Source organism: Mixophyes fleayi, chromosome 4 (assembly GCF_038048845.1).
Source record: "Mixophyes fleayi isolate aMixFle1 chromosome 4, aMixFle1.hap1, whole genome shotgun sequence".
NCBI classification, from domain to species: Eukaryota; Metazoa; Chordata; class Amphibia; order Anura; family Limnodynastidae; genus Mixophyes; species Mixophyes fleayi.
In genome coordinates, this window is record NC_134405.1 from 34,419,488 (window position 1) to 34,440,199 (window position 20,712).

At 40.3% G+C, this 20,712-nt stretch overlaps 1 protein-coding gene across 1 annotated transcript in view; it reads right to left on the reverse strand.

Moving 5' to 3' along the window:
* Window positions 1-20,712, reverse strand: part of LOC142151178 (venom factor-like) — a 172,695-nt gene that overhangs the window by 60,136 nt on the left and 91,847 nt on the right. Inside the window, exons 19-22 of the mRNA XM_075206544.1 lie at window positions 14,826-14,914; window positions 8,775-8,914; window positions 6,557-6,769; window positions 100-166 (exon numbers count right to left, since the gene is read on the reverse strand). Of these exons, the coding sequence (XP_075062645.1) occupies window positions 100-166; window positions 6,557-6,769; window positions 8,775-8,914; window positions 14,826-14,914 (509 nt within the window). The remainder of the gene's footprint in view (window positions 1-99; window positions 167-6,556; window positions 6,770-8,774; window positions 8,915-14,825; window positions 14,915-20,712) is intronic.

Genomic DNA, 20,712 nt, shown 5'->3' on the forward strand with positions numbered 1-20,712 from the left:
AGATTCGGGCCGTCAAGAGACACACACACACACACACACACACACACACACACACACGCTCCTCCACAAATACTCAAACTAAACGAGAGGTGCACCTACTCCTCCCTCTTGTTTCTGGCTCCAGTGTCACCGAAGTTAGAATCTCTGTCTTACGAACCCCTTCTGGCTGAAACAGGAAGGATATCAAGAGTAATTATAAAGCAGAAATATATTGAAAAACACATACCCCTATATTTTCTGTTTAGTACATTTTAAAATTTAAGCGAAAAACATTAAATTGGAAGCAAAAAATACCACATGTTGAAGAAGACAGGGATTTTAATTAATTTAAAAGGCTTAATGGCTGATATCCTGACTTCCTTTACCTTCTTACTCTTATTTAACTATAACCTTAAATAACTGACACAAGAGTGTGTCAAATTTAAATAGTTTATTTAAATATGGTGGTGGAGAAGAGCGCAGTCAGTTCGACATCCCCCCAGCAAACCCAACTGTCCCATCATTAACCATAGGACCTTATTAACTGGGGGACAATCAATCAAACCGCGGGTTCAAGTGGGGGACAACCAATCACACCCTAGGTGTACATATCTACCTTAGCGGGACACCGCGTCCCGAGTTTACAGAACCTGTCCATCCTCTGGGCTAGACGGAAAGCAACCACAGGGCAACCCACAGGGGCAGTACCTGTACCAAGACTATAGCCGATTCACTCGAAAAAGGCCGTCTACTGCACTGCGTTTTCCGGCCACTCTCCATCCAGGATCACCACCAGCCGTGCCAGCATACCAATACCCGAGCATTAACTCGATTAGCAGCCAGCCCTGTATGCGTGCTGCCAAGTACCACCAACCAGGGAGGGTGGGTGGGCAACGTTCAGACTGCAGAGACTGCTTAATTCTCTGCCCATCCAACTTATAGACCCTGTCTACCCCTCCCCTATGACAACAGATGGGCGTACTCCATAGTTAACTATTAACCCCAGAGAATAATCCAGTTTGATGATACATCCTCAGCTTTTAAATTGCCTTCAGGCTTATTTCATCCCTCAGCTCTTATTCCTTAAGAGTCATAAAAAGCTTCTAAACCAGTAAAATATTCAGAAGTTGCTGACAACGCTCTCAAATGAAAATATGACATTTACAAAAAGTTTACTGTATGGGTTTTGTTCCGTTAAATTTTTAGCTTTTGTTGCGGAGGTTCTTTTACTTTCTTCTCTTTGATTTTGTTTTTGCCTGCTCATTAACAGTGTACTGAATGTGCCATCATTTCATTTATTTAGTGTTTTTATTTTCCCTGTGGCACAGCCACACTGTGCTGGCCTTCCTGGGGGAGAAAGTGGAGGAGAAGGCGGTTGGATGTCTGCTGTACAGGTGCAAAGGTAGTCTGGCTTCAGAGCCTATGTAGCTGTTGAGGGAAAGCTCTTCATAGCTACAAGAACCATTCCTGCCTTCATGTACCTCCTGACACCATCTTATAGGCTATTCTGCAGCTTTATCAGTAGACCCTCGGTCAGACTATCCTTAGATTGGGACCAGGCAAATCCCTAACTGCAGGACTCTGTGTGACCAAATCCCCCTCCATAATATACACCACTCAGTGCCATCTTACCTACTTTCACAAGTCCTCTTTTTCCTATTAACACAAATCAAGTGAGCCCTTCCATATACGATAATCTTACACTCATAGCTGTGACACTGAGGGTCTGAGGCAGCAGTAATTAAACGGACCCAAGCACTGATTAAATGGGAAGATTATCAGTAGAATTAGGTAAGTCTACTGATATGTGATGAAATATTGTACTACAATGTGTTATAAATGCTGGCTTTTGGCTGCGCCTGGGTCAAAAATGTGACACACACGTCAAAACATTACACTTTGATTTATCCCTTCAGTTATATGAAATATACACTACTAGTCTAGCACTGGCCCTGTTTATAAAAGGTTGTGAGGATCATCTGCACAGAGTATAAATCCTCTTTGGTGGTGACAACCGCCTCTTTTTACATGCTGTAGGTGCACCTAGATCAGTGGTCAGGGAACAGGGGTAAATTACCCCAAATGGGGTAAAAATGAAATTCCTGGGGGTAATGCTGCCGATTCACATGCTGTCAGTTAGATTGTAGACCCCTTTAAATGTGAAATTGCTGTTGTACCAGAAGAGCCTCAAGGGTTGGCAGAGGCACTTCTTGAGCTTGGATGCTATAATAAAGCACGTATTGCATTTGAAAACAAAGCATTTCTATCATATTTTTGGATGTCAACAGCTGCAAAGTAGGGGTGTGCACCGGGCACTTTTAGTGTTTTGGGTTTTGGGTTCTGATTAGCTTGAGGTTTTGGGTTCTGATTTGTTTTGCCAAAACACCTGATGAAAGGTTTTGGTTCTGATTTAGGGTTTTGGATTCTGATTTATTTTTAAAAAAGCATAAAAAGCGCTAAAATCCAGTTTTTCTTTTTTTTTTTACACTCCTACGCTATTATTAACCTCAATAACATTCAATAACAATCATTTCCACTAATTTCCAGTCTATTCTGAACACCTCACACTATTCTTTTTAGTCCAAAACGTTGCAACGCGGTAGCTTTCTGGACTGTGTAGTGGAGTGGCCCCGGTACCCAATTTGGTACCGGGGCCACAATACCTCCTTCAACTAGTCTCAATTCCACTGAACATATGGCTGCTCCTCCATCCTCTGCAGCATATAGAGGGTGGAGTTCTAGCGTGTCAATACCTCTTGTTTGCGATCATGACAGTGCATTTTAATTATTTTTGGATTTGCCCCAACACTGAATGTAGTTTAATATCTGATACGCATCTATCTGGACTGCGTAGTGGAGTGGCCCCGGTACCCAATTTGGTACCGGGGCCACAATATATCACCCTCAACAGGTCTGAATTCCACTGCACAGATGGCGGACACCGGATGGACGTCTAAAACCAACATAGATGTTAAGACCGCAGTTCCTCTTTTTTGGGACTGCACAAACAATTAATGTAGTAATATAAATGGAAGTTACTATTTATTTGAACTACAGAAAGAAAGAACGTAGTAATAAAAATCGCAGTTACTCTTTTTTGGAACTACAGAAAGAAAGAACGTAGTAATAAAACTCGCAGTTACTCTTTTTTGGAACTACAAAAACAAAGAACGTAGTAATATAAATGGAAGTTACTATTTTTTGGAACTACTGAAATAAAGAAAGTATTAATAGAATCGGCAGTTACTCCTTTTTTGAACTACATAATGAAAGAAAGAACGTATTAAATGTAATACAGATTGCAGTACCTATTCTCTGGAACTGCTTAAAGAATGAACGTATTAAATGTAATATAGATTGCAGTACCTATTCTCTGGAACTGCTTAAAGAAAGAACGTAGTAAATGTAATATAGATTGCAGTACCTATTCTCTTGCACTGCTTAAAAATTGAACGTATTAAATGTAATATAGATTGCAGTACCTATTCTCTGGAACTGCTTAAAGAATGACCGTAGTAATAGAACTGGCAGTTCCTATTTTTTGGAACTACACAAACAATGACCGTAGTAATAGAACTGGCAGTTCCTATTTTTTGGAACTACAGAAATAATGAACGTAGTAATAGAAATGGCAGGTCCTCTATTTTGGGACTGCAAGAATATATTGCTCTATAATATTTTTTATACTTTTTCAATTATTATTATTTTTTTTTATTTTGGAGATTTTTTTTTAATTTTTTAAGAGATTTTTGGCCAATTAACAAATTGATATGGACTTATCAGAAACAAATACAGGACAAAAGCACCACTGGACTCAGCAGGACAGAGCACTGGGAAAAGTACTACTGTCCTAAGCAGGACAAAGCACCACTAGACTAAATAAATCAGCAGGACAGAGCACTGGACAAAGTACTAATGCACTCAGCAGGACAAAGCACCACTTTTGTAAAGTTATCAGCAGGACAGAGCACATCAACCTCCCTCTTCAGTAACCACAGGGAGAATGAAGATGGCGGCCGCGAGCGGGGCATTTATGAGATCTGAGTCTTGCGAGATCCGACGCGAGACTTGGATGTCATAGCCTCGTTTTGGATGCATTTGGCGGCCGGAAGTTCCCGAACAGTGCTCGGATCCCGTCGGATCCGCACTGTTCGGGTGGGCTCGGATTAGCGAAATCCAAGCCCGCTCATCTCTACTGCAAAGGCATCAAAATTGTACATGAGGAGGCAGTCAAAAAGTTGCTGCCTTTTGCAACAACCTACCTTTGCGAACGAGGATTTTCCACTCATTAAAGAACATAAAAAAAGCAGAGAAATCGATTGGACGCTGAAGACTGTATCCAAATTTCTCTGACATCAAAATGCCCAAATATTGATGCTCTCATATCAAAAATGAAGCAACATAATTTCTCCAAAACCTGAAGTTTTGAAGTTGAAGCTTCCAAAGAAATTTTGAATAGATTCAATAAAATTTTGAATTCCAATAATTAATAATATATGATTTCCTTCCTTTCAAATCAAGGGGGTAACGTTGACGTATCTAAATATATTTTGGGGTAAAAGGTAAAATTGTTCCCTGACCCCTGACCTATATTTATGCCAAAATGCGTATGTGTGCAGATCAAGAATTAAGCAGCATTTGCAGAGGAGTGCCATCTGAGAGGTAGAGTTGATTGGAGTGAGGGCTTTTCTTGCTTGCTAAGTAAGGTGCAGTTGAATCAGTGAACTAAGCTTTATGGAGCAGTGTAAACATAAGAGTTAATAGTGTGATAATTATTGAAAGTAGATGCAGGGCTGGTGAATACAGTGTATCTTGTTGTGCACAGGGGCAATGTCAACTTCTGTTCTACACAAGCAGGTTTTTTTGTGTTGACAATAACGTTGTTTTTGGAATTGGAAACCTTCAGATATGACACCACACTAGCAATCCCACAATACCTAAAGGTTGTCCTCTCCTAGTGTACATACCTCTTTATACCTCTTTTTTTACAGAGTTTGTAAATATAAAAATGAGTAGTTATCCATCTGTACTGGTGCTTTAATAAGATGGCTTGATGGCTTTTGAAGGAACACAGAGGGTCCGTGCTTTCCCTCTTTGACTCTACAGCAGTGGTTGGAGTCGGCTGGTATATGGTAGTATGCCATAACGCCACTTCTCCTAGAGTCTTCATTGTAAAACTATAAAATTCCATTCACTTACACTTTCCATACTACCACTTCTAAATTTGCATATCGCAACTTCTAATTTTCAACGTCAACCACTACTCTACAGCACATTCGAGGTGATCATGCTTAGACCACAATAGGGTCACAATTCTATATTGAACTGCCCGTGAATGTTGTATGCTGTAGGGATCTACATAAGAGTTCTTGTATGATGTGTAAGAGGATGGGCTAGCTGCAAAAATAGACACATATTTTCATTATCAGGTTTTTCCTTAGATACTTTGTCTTTACTGGTCTGTACTGTTTCACCCTGTATGGTTTACTGTTTGTACTATGTACGGCGCTGCGGATACCTTGTGGCGCCTAACAAATAAAGGATAATAATAATAACAATAATGTCTAATGAAGCTGCTAATGCTCGGGAGTCATTGCTATTAAAAATTGTATATAGCTACAACCCAGATGAAATGCATACCAATGTCCATGTTTATATTGAATTCAGGTCTGACCAATGGGGAAGACGGTGGCCTGAGTTTGTCAGCTTAGCCTATTGAACTAACATTCCTTGTTTTTATAAAGAGTAAAGCTTGAATTGTGTGAAATACAAACTGCAGCTTAAAGTAGCTATAATAACAAGAACTATGTTTTGGTAACATTGCTAATGTTTCTTTGTAACATGTGGTCATAACCCTCCTGCACCCCATTTTTCATGCATTTCATTTCCATTAAATGAAATAATTGTATTAAAGCACTATACTGCATATTGTTTATATAAAAACTATGGGCCTGAGTCATTAGGTAGCGCATCTGTCGATTTTGTACGTATCGTTCGCACATTCAGACTAGACGCAAAGGAAAGCAACCTCGGCCAGGTCGCCTCGGAGCCTAAAACACACTTACAACATCTTCCAATTTTAGGGAGGGATTGTGTGGGGTAGGGGCGGATGCATTTAGACAATGTAGAGTAAGGGGCGTTCCTGTGCAGCAACGTTCAAGTCAAAATCCGACGCGTGCAGCAGTGCATTTTTTTCTGCCATATCTCTTGCTCCAGCTAGAGGACTAGGTTAAGTCCCAAACACTAGTGATGGCGGAGTATATATGCTAAAACATGTGTTTGCAATCAGGACCAACTATAAAAATGTGTTCTATGTACAGTAGACAATAACATCCTAATAAATGATTTTCAATTAAATAAAAAATAAATCAAGCAAAACTTTTTTTATTCTCATATTTTATCATTAATGCTTATGGTAGTCATCACCATACTTATATTCAGATCAGTTTCGTCTTGACTTCGGGTGTATGCAGAGCCAATTTATATACGTTTTAAAACAAACACACGTTGCACTCAGTATGCGTTCCTTAATGACTCTATTTCTTTATCTTAAACCATGTCATTGTCAGTTACTCACCACAACCTTCAGTGGCTTCATGATACCATCCCATCCAAGTTCTCCAAAGACCGAGGCCTTCGCCTCAACATCAAGCTCTCCCACAAAGAGCGGCACAATGATAAACGGAACTGCAAAGGAGGAGTTTGGCTTTACTTTCACCTCTTGGGTGTACTTCTTTGAAGGTGTGGAAAGGCTGCAGAACTTTTCATTGTAAGATAGGGACACTCGTACCTGGAACCCAGAAATACATGCAATATGAGATTGTAGTCCTATTAGTAGACATAATGTAGCACCTGTAAGAAGACCACAGAGGGGAAACGTTTCTTAAACCCAGGGTCTGATCAACCAATAGGCTGATCAGGCTGCAGCCTGGAGCGCTGGATCCTGGGGGTGGAGGGCGTAGTGTCGACTGAGTTACATTCCCCCCACACACATATATTTATTTATTTTAAAAATCGGTAGCGGTAGCTGACTGGCATAGTCGGGCCCCCCCTAGTCTAAAGGGGGCGCCCTGACAGTCTCTATTGGAGACAGGCAGCCTGACAGCAAATGCAAATGCTGTCAGCTGCCTGTCAGTGCAGCCGTGGTTCTGGTCTTGTGGGATTACCACAGCGCGTTAGACCAAAGTAAGAACCGTCTGCAGCCGCATTGCCAGGCAACTGACAGCAGTTGCATTTGCTGTCAGGCTGTCTGTCTTGTCCCGATCAATATGGAGAGGAAGCGAGAGAAGCAGCGCCTGATCAACAAGAGGAAGGTAAGTGACAGGTGCTGGGTCACATTAAATATTAGTGGGGGATGGTATTAAAATGTCAGGAGTGGGCTATAAAAATTGCATAAGGGGGTTATAAAAATGTCTGAAGGGGGCTATAAAAATGACATAAAAGTGCTATAAAAATTGCAGAAGGGGTATAAAAATTTCTGAAGGAGGCTGTATAAATGACAGATAGGAACTGTATAAAAGACAGATAAGGGCTGTATGAAGGGAACAGCTTTGTGGAGGGGAGGCATGATCTCTGTATTGTGTGGCGGGCACAGGGATGATCTCTGTATTGTGTGGCGGGCACAGGGATGATCTCTGCATTGTGTGGCGGTTACAGTGATGATCTTTGCATTGTTTGGCGGATATAAGGGATGATCTCTGTATTGTGTGGCGGGCACAGGGATGATCTCTGTATTGTGTGGCGGGCACAGGGATGATCTCTGTATTGTGTGGCGGTTACAGTGATGATCTCTGCATTGTGTGGCGGATATAAGGGATGATCTCTGTATTATGTGGCGGGCACAGGGATGATCTCTGTATTGTGTGGCGGTTACAGTGATGATCTCTGTATTGTGTGGGGCGGATATAAGGGATGATCTCTGTATTGTGTGGCGGGCACAGGGATGATCTCTGAAATTGTGTGGCGGATATAAAGGATGATCTCTGTATTGTGTGGCAGATATAAGGGATGTTCTCTGTATTGTCTGGCGGTTACATGGATGCTCTCTGCTTTCTCAGTGGTCACTCGAATGCTAAGTAAAAAAAAGTAGATGTTAGTATTGGATTATAGCTCTTTGACAACACAATTTAATATATTTTATTGCCTATATACGCCCGTGCTATGCTGTTGTTTTATCTGGCCATAATGGAGTGTTTTGTTTGAACTAAAGAGCCTAGTCATTCAGGGTTTGTTAATATTTTGCATTATAATTTAATTTCAGGGCTCCAACTTTCCAGGAGCCAACTAGATGACAATGAAGATGCAAATACAAGCTAGAGAGAACAACAGGTAATCAAAGCTGCAAGAAAGGTAAAAGTAAGAGAATTTTAATCCTGAAGATTCATATTCAGGAGTATTCCTATACACATGAATATTCCTTAGTGAGTCACAGATTTATGCCTTATATGATATGCTGAATGTCAGCATATTGCTTCTTATGTGCTTTAATTGGATGTTGTACATGTGCAGAATGAATTTAAGTATGCGAGTGCCACAAATAAAACAGTTACAGAGGTGCAACAGTCCTAATTATTTTTTGCCTTTATAGACTGGTAAGCAAAAAGGCACAAAATAGGGTCTGGCTGCTTTACCATTTGAATAAATATAAATTGACATCAGTAATGATTATAACACACAAGATGATACCTCTGAATGTGGACACAAATATGGTTTATTAAATCATCACAATTTAATTTAGTTCTCTGCTACGCAGTATTTCAATGTGTGTATGGGATCAAGCCTTTGTTTTTATTTACCCTTAATTCTTCATCAATATAGTTGTATATAATTGCCCGGATTTCAACCTGCTCGTTCCGCATCACAGAATAGGGCAGTCTTAGGTCGATGAAGAAATCCTTAAAGGCTACGATCTCACATGGTGGAGCTACACAGATACCTGTACATAAGAAACACGACAAACCAGGTGAAAGTACAATCAGAATATATTAATAACACACTTGTAAATTAGAAAAATTGTTTAGCAAGTGTAGCGCCAGCGTCCAAGAAGGACTGCGCATGCACAAATGATCGGGTCACAGCTGAAACAGAACTACAACTTCCAGTTTGGGGAGGAGATCTGACAATCATAGTCATGCAGAGGAGGTGCAGTGTGGGAAAATGAACAAGGGATGTCACGGAGAAGAAAGGCAGAGCTTAAGAGAGGAGAGAGAAGGATGTGTGTGCCAGGCAGAGGAGAAGGAGAGAGAGAGAGAGAGAGAGAATCGATGAGTAGAGTTGGTGATAGATCCGCCAGATAGTGAGACAAAGAGATTGGAGGGGGAAGTGAAGAGAGGAGAAGAAGAGACCATTTGGAGAGCAATGTAGGAAGCAGCCAGACTCCATACCCGAGTGATGCCATGCTGCCATTGGATGCTGGAGACTAGAGGGATAAGTAACAACTGATTATTATATTACTTATTTACATGGACTGAGCCTTGTTTGTTTTACTGTTAGTAAGAGAGGGAACTGGTGGGGAAACCTGAACATTTATTTGCAAAAAGCCTTTTGCAGGACTATGCTTTGGTATCAAGGGTATAGTGCAGGGATAGATGCTTTTGTCCATATAGTGTATTTGCCCACACCTGTGAATTATTGACTTGAGGTGTTTCAATTAGACCCGTTGACAGAGGTGTACGAAATCAAGCACCTAGCTATGCAGTCTCCATTTGCAAACAATTGTAATACAAAATGGGTTGTTCTGAACAGTTCAGTGACTTCAAGTGTGGTACTGGTATAGGGTGAAACCTTTGCAATTAGACGGATTCTGGAATTTCATCCTTGCTCGATATTCCACGGTCAACTGTAAGTGATATTATTGGAAGCATTTAGAAACTCAGCCATGAAACGGAAAACCATGTAAAATCACTGAGCGGTGTCAACAACTGCTAAGGCGCATGGTGCATAAAAGTCATCAACGCCCTGCTGATTCCATAGCTAAAGAGTTCCGAACTTCTACTAGCATTAAGGCAAGCGTAAAAACTGTGTGGCGGGAGCTTAATGGAATGGGTTTTCATGGCCAGGCAGTTGCAAGCAAGCCTCACATCACCAAGGCCAATGCCAAGCATTGGATGGAGTGGTGTAAAGCACACCGACACTGGACTGTGTAGCAGTGGAAATGTGTTCTGTGGAGTGATGAACTACACTTCTCTGTTTGACAGTCAGATGGGGGAGTTTGGGTTTGGCGGATGCTGGGAGAACTTTACCTGCCTGACTGCATTATCCCAACTGTGAAATTTGGTGAAGGAGGGATAATGTTATGGGACTGTTTTTCAGGGTTTGGGCTAGGCTCCTTATCTCCAGTGAAGGGCAATATTAATGCTTCAGCATACCAAGTCATTTTGGACAATGCTATGCTTCCAACTTTGTGGCAACTGTTTGGGGAAGGCCCTATCTTATTCCAACATGACTGTGCCCTAGTGCAAGCAAGGACTACAAATAAATGGTTTGAGTTCAGTGTGGAAAAACTTGACAGACACAGAGCCTGATCCAACTCCATCGAATACCTTTGGTATGAACTGGAATGGAGATTGCGAGCCAGACCTTCTTGTCCAACATCAGTACTTGTCCTTTCAAATGCTCCACAGATTGAATGTGCACAAATTCCCACAGAAACAATCCAACATCTTGTGAAAAGACTTCCAACAAGGGTGCAAGCTGTTATCGCAAAGGGGGACCAACTCCAGATTACCATGTGTATTTGTACACAATGTCATTATAGTCCCTGTTGAGATATTGGTCAAGCGTCCGAATACTTTTGTCCGTATAATGTAGATAGATAGATAGATAGATAGATACTTTGGGACAGAAATATTAAAGGGTAAGCGTGTGTAAAACTCTAAAAGCAAAGCCTTTTCAGTGGAAAGCATTACTGTTGTGAATTGTGATACAGTTTACAAAGCAGGAGACAGTGAGCTGCGTTATCATAGGAAAAAGGACGGAACAGCCAAGATTTACTACACAAGTTTCTACAACCATTTTGGAGAAATCCTATGTGAAAGAGAGAGTGTTGTTTAATAGACCTACATGAGAAATACATCATTCTACAAGGAAAAAATAAAAAACCGTGTAATTGCTGATAATGTTTTGTGTCTTGTCAAGCACAATGACTCAGAGAGATTCTGTTACAGGGTTAATAATCCATTGTGTATTTGCGCATATCCTATCTGGGGACAAGTAATAAGGATCAGCATCTTTGTCACTCCCTGATTCCAAAGACGTGAACATTTACATCTGCATTTCCAATTGTATTGCACGATTTATGTAAACCTGCCTGCAGCACGGCTGAGTGTGATAATAGTGTATTATCATAGATAATTGTTTATGTGATTAGAGTTTTGTGTTTGCTCTCAGCTAGCTTATAGATAAGTAGGCGAGAGATACCTCTTAGTGCGATAGTGAAAAGATTATGGAAAATTTACAAATTGTGGTTAAGTATTTATAAATATTGCATTGCTATCTTAAGCTTGGTACACACTACAGAATTTTCCACCAATTTTTTTTGCCGATCGATTTTACATCTGATCGATGGTCCGATCGCTCGGTCCATGGGCTGCATACACACTAGCCTTGCTTCAGACAATAAAGGGATGAGTGGCCGTCCCGTTAGCGACTTTTTACAGCTGAGTTGTCGCGAGCAATGATTTTAATTTTGTATACACTGAAGCATCATTTGCGGGGCAAGTAACGATATACCAAAGACATTAGCATAAAGGGGCAGAGCTTTCACTATCGTTAACACCCAAAGCCGCATAAAAAGAGAAGGCAACACTGTCTCCTTATTCATTCCTATAAAATAAAAGTTTATTATACATAAAATTTAGAAAAATATTTAACTGGTAAAGTGCAATGCAATGATTATTCCCTAATAATAAAATCCCTTCGTATGTAATGGACTGCTCCATTCTCTGCAGGCATCATTACTGATTGGTCCACAGCAGAAATGAACGCCCATGTCTGAGTGTATAAAATGACAGGAGACTGTCTGGCACTGAGGAGCGTGAGAAGATGGCGAGTGAGGAGAAGGTGTCAGTGGGGGATGCAGGTGAGGAGAAGGTGTCAGTGGGGGTTGCGTGTGAGGAGAAGGTGTCAGTGGGGGTTGCGGGTGACGACAATGTGTCAGTCGGGGTTGCAGGTGAGGAGAAGGTGTCAGTGGGGGATGCAGGTGAGGAGAAGGTGTCAGTGGGGGTTGCGTGTGAGGAGAAGGTGTCAGTGGGGGTTGCGGGTGATGACAATGTGTCAGTCGGGGTTGCAGGTGAGGAGAAGGTGTCAGTGGGGGATGCAGGTGAGGAGAAGGTGTCAGTGGGGGTTGCATGTGAGGAGAAGGTGTCAGTGGGGGTTGCGGGTGACGACAATGTGTCAGTCGGGGTTGCAGGTGAGGAGAAGGTGTCAGTGGGAGTTACAGCTATGGAGATGGAGACAGAGTCAGAGATGGTGCTGGAAGGGCAAAAAATGTTGAAAAAGTTAAGGTGGGGGATGGAGATGCTCAAGAAGAGTAAAGAGCAAAGCCAATGAGCCCAAGAGAGGTGGAGATGATGGTAAAAGTACTGGACCAGTATGACAACGACATTAAAAAAGGTGAGTAGCACGTGTAGTGTACCTGTTTGAAAGACTTTATTTCATTCTAGCTTCACATGAAGCAATGTAAACGCCGAATTACTAACATAGATTTTTTTCTGTCAGAACGAAGAATTAACGGTGAGAAGGGCTGTTTAGATACCACTGATACCATTAATGTAACACTTGTTATCAAACAAGAAAAAATTGATGTTGAATACCAAGATGTGAAAGAAGTTATACACAAAGATATTTCAGTGAACATGTATAGACAACTAAATGCTTTGGTCACATACCTGTGCTGCTATAATTAACCAAAATGGTGCCTGTTTTCCAGAATACATGGAGGTTAAGCCGGCTATTATTGCGATTGCGACACAGAGACCACAACATAAACTGATCTCGAGCAGTGCGCAAGGTGAGGAAATGAGAGTATTTCTGGTGTTGGATATAAATTACAGATATAGAAGTTTAATGATAAACATTTTTTTATTTCCTTCCTACGAAAGTAGGTAAAAAAATCAAAGGAAATAGAAACCCAAGAGAAATCAAGAAATAAATGTAAAATCTTGAAAAAAATGGTGTTGAAATGTATATGCTGTTTGGAACTGTTTTGCCACAAACCACTAATACCTGTAATGTGCAATACTATTTTTTCACTTGTCATATTCTGCAATAAAAATGTACTTTTTTTCCTGCAATAAAACTGTTGCGTGAACACTGTGTGATTTATTCTGGGTATTTTACAAATATTAATTATTAAAGGTTAATATGACTTTATAAGTTGAAAAGTTTATAAATTTATAAGTTTATAAAGGGTAAATATGAATAGGTTCCCAACATAGATGCAAACAAGTGTAATGGTCTGCAACCAGACAGGTGCAATACACATCTATACATAACACAAGTCAGTGATGTGCAGATACCGCACCACGTGAGACTGGTACATGCATCACAAATTTACATACACACGCCCCCCAGGTCGGGGAAATATCGGAGGATTGTCATGGATCGGTCGGAAGTTTATACACACTATACAACGGAAAGGAGATTGGAACAAAAATATTGAACAGTACGACCAACCAAATGAGGTGACAATCGTCCATTTGGGCAGACTTTCAACCATCGTGTCCCTACACACACTGACCCGACTTTCAAACGAGCAGTCGTATGTCGGCTGGTTGAGCCGATTATTGGACAAAAACCCTGCAGTGTGTACCTGGCTTAAGCAGGATTGGGCTGGGTTAGTACTTGAATGGGAGTCCACCTGGGAATACTAAGTGCTTTAGGCTAAAGTATAATTAATGAAATGCTGTTCTTATTGTATAATGTAGCAATATTGCACAGTTCACTTTATTTGTTTTTTGGATATTAAATTAATAATGATAATAACTGATCTGCCATATATATTGACTCTGTATTCTCAATGACCTTGGTTTTCCAGCACATAACTGTTTCAAACACAATGAGCTGGTAACCTCTATAAAATGCAAGCTTTTGTGTAAACTGTTAACACCTATTTTTCTTCTGACTCATTGTTGGCTATTTATATTCCATTGTTGCATAAGTTATAAAACAAAACCAAATTAAATGATGAATTTATAAATATACAAAATAATCATAGCAGTTTTTAACACTATAAAGGGACTATTATTCGATACCCACCAGGCCACAGTTCAAATTCGACAGAAACTTTCATGTGATATCATTTGGAAAAAGATTAGTGATCCTTTTATTGCATCAGTTATAGCTCTTTATTTATTTTTTTATTTAAATGTAAGACAATTTCAGGATTTTCAAAGGTCATGGTTGTAACTTAGCTTTACTTTGGTTCATCCATAGTACCATGATTAAAACAACTAAAATTTAGTGAGACCTATACTAAATGATTACTCTTCAAATTTTAAATCATTTAGAGTGGAATGACCCCAGGGGCTGGCTAGGCTGGGGGAAAGGGGAGCATCTTCCCCCCCAGGCTGGTACCATGGTGGGCTGTCTTGGGCCACTGGGCTACCTATTTTTTTTCCTTTAAAATCTTCCTAACAAGCTGCTGTTGGGCCTCGCTCCCCTGGGCTAAAACTTTCCAGCCAACCCCTGAATGACCCTGTTCCTTATTATAGAAAGGATCATATAATTTATCAGCATTTAAAGGGGTTCAATTCAGCATTTCATGCCAGGTGACATGGGGATATTTACACAATATCACTATTTACTTACCTCTAGCTGCATAATTTACCTCTTTTTATGTATCATACCTTTATTTTCAGACAGACTGACGGCCAACACCTCCCATGTTGTGATTGAATCTTTCAAGAATATATTTTTCATTTCATGTGTGGAAATGCTGATGAAAGATATGTATGTTAAAGGTATTTTCCACCTTGAAACAACCCAGCTGTTTAATAAATACCCCCTAATGTAACACACTGTTACTGGATTCAGCTAATGCATATTGGTGAGTCATAAGAGAAGCAATAGACCTTCAAGCACTGGAGACTGTGATTCTGTGAGAAATTCAAACTGCACCGTTAGGAGGTGTGTACTGAATGCTGCATTTGATTGGAGAGGAGCTGTGGCCATCCAACCAATACACTTCTCTTACCCCATCGGCTTAGATGTCAAGGAAGTGCGAGGTCCTCAAGCAATGTCGGGTCTCTGAATGTACGTTTTGGGGTTTTTTTGTATTGAGAAAATTATACAGAAAAGTTTGTATTTTTATTGGTTAATTGTTTTTTTTTAAGCAAACCTTCAGTTATTTCATGTAGTCTCACTTCTCTTATTATTACTAGGGATGTGCACCGGCGACTTTTGAGGTCTCGTGTTTTGTGTTTTGGATCCGGATTTTCGTTATTTTTGAGGTTCGGATTTGTCTCGCAAAACACTTGACGAAAGGTCTCGGTTCGGATTTAAGGTATTGGATTCGGATTTTTTTTGAAAAAAACATAAAAAGTTTAAAAATCAAGTTTTTGGGCTTATTTTCACTCCTAGGCTATTATTAACCTCAATAACATTCAATAACAAGCATTTCCACTAATTTACAGTGTATTCTGAACACCTCACAATATAGTTATTAGTCCAAAACGTTGCAACAAGGTATCTTTCTGGACTGCGTAGAGGAGTGGGTCACCACAATATATATTAAAAACCCTGAACTTTTATGATTCGCACCAATAAATGTACCTGGACTGCGTAGAGGAGTGGGTCACCACAATATATATTAAAAACCCTGAACTTTTATGATTCGCACCAATAAATGTACCTGGACTGCGTAGAGGAGTGGGTCACCACAATATATTAAAAACCCTGAACTTTTATGAATCGCACCAATAATTGTACCTGGACTGCGTAGAGGAGTGGGTCACCACAATATATATTAAAAACCCTGAACTTTTATGATTCGCACCAATAAATGTACCTGGACTGCGTAGAGGAATGGGTCACCACAATATCTTAAAAACCCTGAACTTTTATGATTCGCACCAATAATTGTACCTGGACTGCGTAGAGGAGTGGGTCACCACAATATATTAAAAACCCTGAACTTTTATGATTCGCACCAATAATTGTACCTGGACTGCGTAGAGGAGTGGGTCACCACAATATATTAAAAACCCTGAACTTTTATGATTCGCACCAATAATTGTACCTGGACTGCGTAGAGGAGTGGGTCACCACAATATATTAAAAACCCTGAACTTTTATGATTCGCACCAATAATTGTACCTGGACTGCGTAGAGGAGTGGGCACTGGGCACCACAATAAAATATATAAAAAACCTTCAACAGATCTGCATTACACTACACATACGGCTGCTCCTCCATCCTCTCCATCATATACATGTTGGAGTTTTAGCGTGTGACAACCTCTTGTTTTTGATAATGTCAGTGCATTTTGAATATTTTTCAATTTGCCCCACACCACTGAATGTACTTTATCTATGATACGCAATACGCATCTATCTATCTTGACTGCGTAGTGTGGTGGCCCCGGTACACAATTTGGTACCGAGGCCACAATATAATTAAAAAACCCTCCACGTGTCAGAATTCCACCAAACAAGTATCTGGACTGCATAGTGGGGTGGCCCCGGTACCCAATTTGATACCGGGGCCACAATACCTCCTCCAAACATGGTACAGACAATTGGTCATTGAGATCCCAGACAGACAGGGTCAAAGTGTTATTGTTTGACTTTGTAAACCCAAAAAACTGTCCCTGTTGCACATAGTCGTGCAATGAAGACTGACTTTTTCATTTAAAGGCACGATCTTTCAAGTGTAGTGTTTGTAAGTCTAAGTCATATTATACTTTTGGTAAAATTGGTTTATTTTGTTCCTCTTTATGGTAATTAGTAATAGAATTAAAGTATGAAATAGAATTAAAGTATGAAATAGAATTAAAGTATGAAATAGAATTAAAGTATGAAATAGAGTGGTATATAGAGTTGTAGTGTGGTATAGATAGAGTGGTCCACACAATATAATAATAATAAAACCCTCCACGTGTCTGAATTCCACCAAACAAGTATCTGGACTGCGTAGTGTGGTGGCCCCGGTACACAATTTGGTACCGAGGCCACAATATAATTAAAAAATTGGGCATCAACTGTCACCGTTGTTTAATATCTGATACACCTAAATATGGACTGCACAGTGGAGTGGCCCCGGTAGTAAATTTGGTGCCGGGGCCACAATACCTCCTCCAACTTCCAAGTGTAGTGTTTATAAAGACAGAGAGCGTCGAAGTGTTATTAGTTGACTTTCTTAACCCTAAAATTATCCCTGTTGCAAATATTCGTGCAATGGACAGTTACTTTTTTATTGAAAGACTCAAGCTTTCAAGTGTAGTGTTTATAAAATATAAACAACAATACAGTAGTTTTAGAGCACGTCAATACCTCTTGTTTTAAATTATGACACGGCATTTTACTTTTGGTTTAATTTCTTGAATTTTTTTAAATTTGGTTTTACTTTTTGAACATGGCAAACGACTGTTGATTGGTCATATAATGCAAAAAAAAAAAGGTCCAAGATGGAATTTTCCTTGGGCCCTCACACCCACCCTTATGTTGTTGAAATAGGACATGCACACTTTAACAAACCAATCATTTCAGCGACAGGGCCTACCAAACAACTTTGGCTGAAATGATTGGTTTGTTTGGGCCCCCACACCAAAAAAGCTATTCATCTCTCCCTGTACAGACTAAACAGGCTCTACTGAGGCAAGATGTCGTCCTCATCCTCAACCTCTGATTCCTCTCCCCCTACAGTGTGTACTTCCTCCTCATCACACATTATCAATTCGTCCCCACTGGACTCCACAACCACAGGTCCCTCTGTAGTATCTGGAGGGCAGTGCTGTACTTCATTGAGGAATTGATTATTCATTTTTATAAACATCATTTTTTCAACGTTCTGAGGAAGCAACCTCCTTCGCCGCTCACTGACCAGGTTCCCCGCTGCACTAAAAACTCTTTCCGAGTACACACTGGAGGGGGGACAACTCAGTTAAAAAATAGAGCCAGTTTGTACAGAGGCTTCCAAACTGCCTTTTGGAGTTCTACCACGTCACTACCTCTAGTTAATTTAGATTGCAAGGCTTGTAAATATAAATACTTTGAAGATAAAAAAAAAGCAGGCTGCACAGACTGTGGAGCTAGAAAGTGAAATTAAATGGACCACGTTACTTTGGTGGCTATCTATGCCCCCCCCCCCGCCCTACACTTGTAGTTGAATATAAATAAAGCAGCCTGCATAGACTGTAGAACTAACAATTCAAATATACAAAGAAATGGACAAAGGCAGTTTGGTATCTGTCTGCATCAGATCCCCTCTCCACTAGGAGTAAAACAGAAAACTTTTCAGCCGTTATATAATCTAGAATATAAATAGAAATTGAGAAATGCAATTTGGTATCTGTCTGCATCATAATCATCAACATCCTCCTCAGCGCCAGCTACATCAATATCCTCCTCCCAGTGTACAACATTCACACCTTCATTAGCCAAATCTGTAACTGGACTGTGGGTGATCCTTCCAGCATATGCAGAGGGCGTGCTGCAAATGCTGGATGGAGTCACCTCTTCCTGTACAGTGATGGGAAGGTCAGGGTTCACAACCAACAACACCCTTGGACTCGCCTTGGGGATTTGTGATGTCATCTGTTTAGAAGGCAGAGTTCTTTGCTGTTTTGTTGTTGTTGCTGACAGCATAACTCTCTTAAATTTTTTGTAGGGGGGGGGAGGAGGGCTTAGATCCTTGGGTGAAGCTGGACCACTAGTCATGAACACGGGACAGGGCCTAAGCCGTTCCTTGCCACTACTTGTCGTAATTGGCATATTGCCAACTTTACGTTTCTCCTCAGATGATTTTAAGTTTCTTTTTTTGCTGTTTTTTGAGAACTTGGGCTTTTTGGATTTTACATGCCCTGTACTAGGAGATTGGGCATCGTGCTTGCCAGACGACGTTGATGGCATTTCATCGTCTATGTCATGACTAGTGGCAGCAGCTTCAGCATTAGGAGGAAGTGGGTCTTGATCTTTCCCTACTTTATCCTCCAAATTTTTGGTCTCCATTATATGTAGCACAAGATACTGCAGAATGTGTGAACTTGGTAATATTGCAGTACCAATGGACTTATACTGCTGGATTGGTTTTGCAAATTTGGTTATAATTATTATATATATTTTTTTTTTTTAATTTTTTATTTTTTTTTACTTTTTTTTTATTTTTAAAAAACTTGGGAATAATGGGGAAATAACTATGCCCTTAGAAGCACAGAGCACAGGACACAGCACCACTGGACTGAACAGGACACGGCACAGGACCCAGCAGCACTACGGAACTCAGCAAGACAGAGCACAGGACACAGCACCACTGGACTGATACTGCAGAATGTGTGAACTTGGTAATATTGCAGTACCAATGGACTTATACTGCTGGATTGGTTTTGCAAATTTGGTTATAATTATTATATATTTTTTTTTTTTTTTTAATTTTTTATTTTTTTTTACTTTTTTTTTATTTTTTAAAAACTTGGGAATAATGGGGAAATAACTATGCCCTTAGAAGCACAGAGCACAGGACACAGCACCACTGGACTGAACAGGACACAGCACAGGACCCAGCAGCACCACTGACCTCAGAAGGACAGAGCACAGCACACAGCACCACTGGACTGATACTGCAGAACACAGCACAGCACAGCACAGCACAGCACAGCACAGAACTAAACAGCACAGAACTAAACAGCACAGAGGACCACCTAACACACCCTCCCTCTACCCTGATCAATGCCCGAGTGAAGATGGCGGCGACTAGCGGGGAATTTATAGGATCCGAGTATCGCGAGATCCGACAACGGGATTATGAGTCAGAGCCTCAGTTTCACTTTTGAATTTGGCGCCAATACCCGGATCTGTCTCGGATCCGACTCGGATCCGCAACGTTCGGGTGGGCTCGGATTTCATAAATCCGAGTGCGCTCATCCCTAATTATTACCAGTCTTATCTCTGATTAACCGATAATAGCTGTTATTAACTGTACTGTTCTCTTTTTCCCTTGAGTGAGAGACAAGCTATTGTAGGAACTGTACACATTATGTATTCACCATTGTGTAAAGCTGGTTTTACTTCATTGTTTTGTCCATTAAAGACACACGTGGAGACTGAACAGAGGACTATACTATTGCACCTGATTCACATATAGGCATATTAGGCGGATAGACCACTAACCATATTAAGACCATTTTGGTCCTGTATGGTCTATTTTTATGTACAGGTAAGCTGTCAGTACATATTAACATGAGGATCAACAATGCATATGCTTACTGCTAAATGGCTAGTGGTTATTTACCAATAAGGTACAAATTTGGACTAAAACCAAAGCAACCAAGTAGACTTATGTTTTAATTTTCTTAAATCTAGACTAATACAAGCTAATGTATGATTTTTTACAAAGTATTCATTTTACAAGGCTAATATGCCTATGTAAACAGACTCCTCAGGAATGGATGAAGAAATATCACCAGATGACAACCTGAGCTGTACAATTTTCCTTTGGAGACATTATAATCTGTATGTACATGGGCTCAAAATCAACAAATAGTAATAATTGTATATTCTACTTAATGTTAGTGGTCAT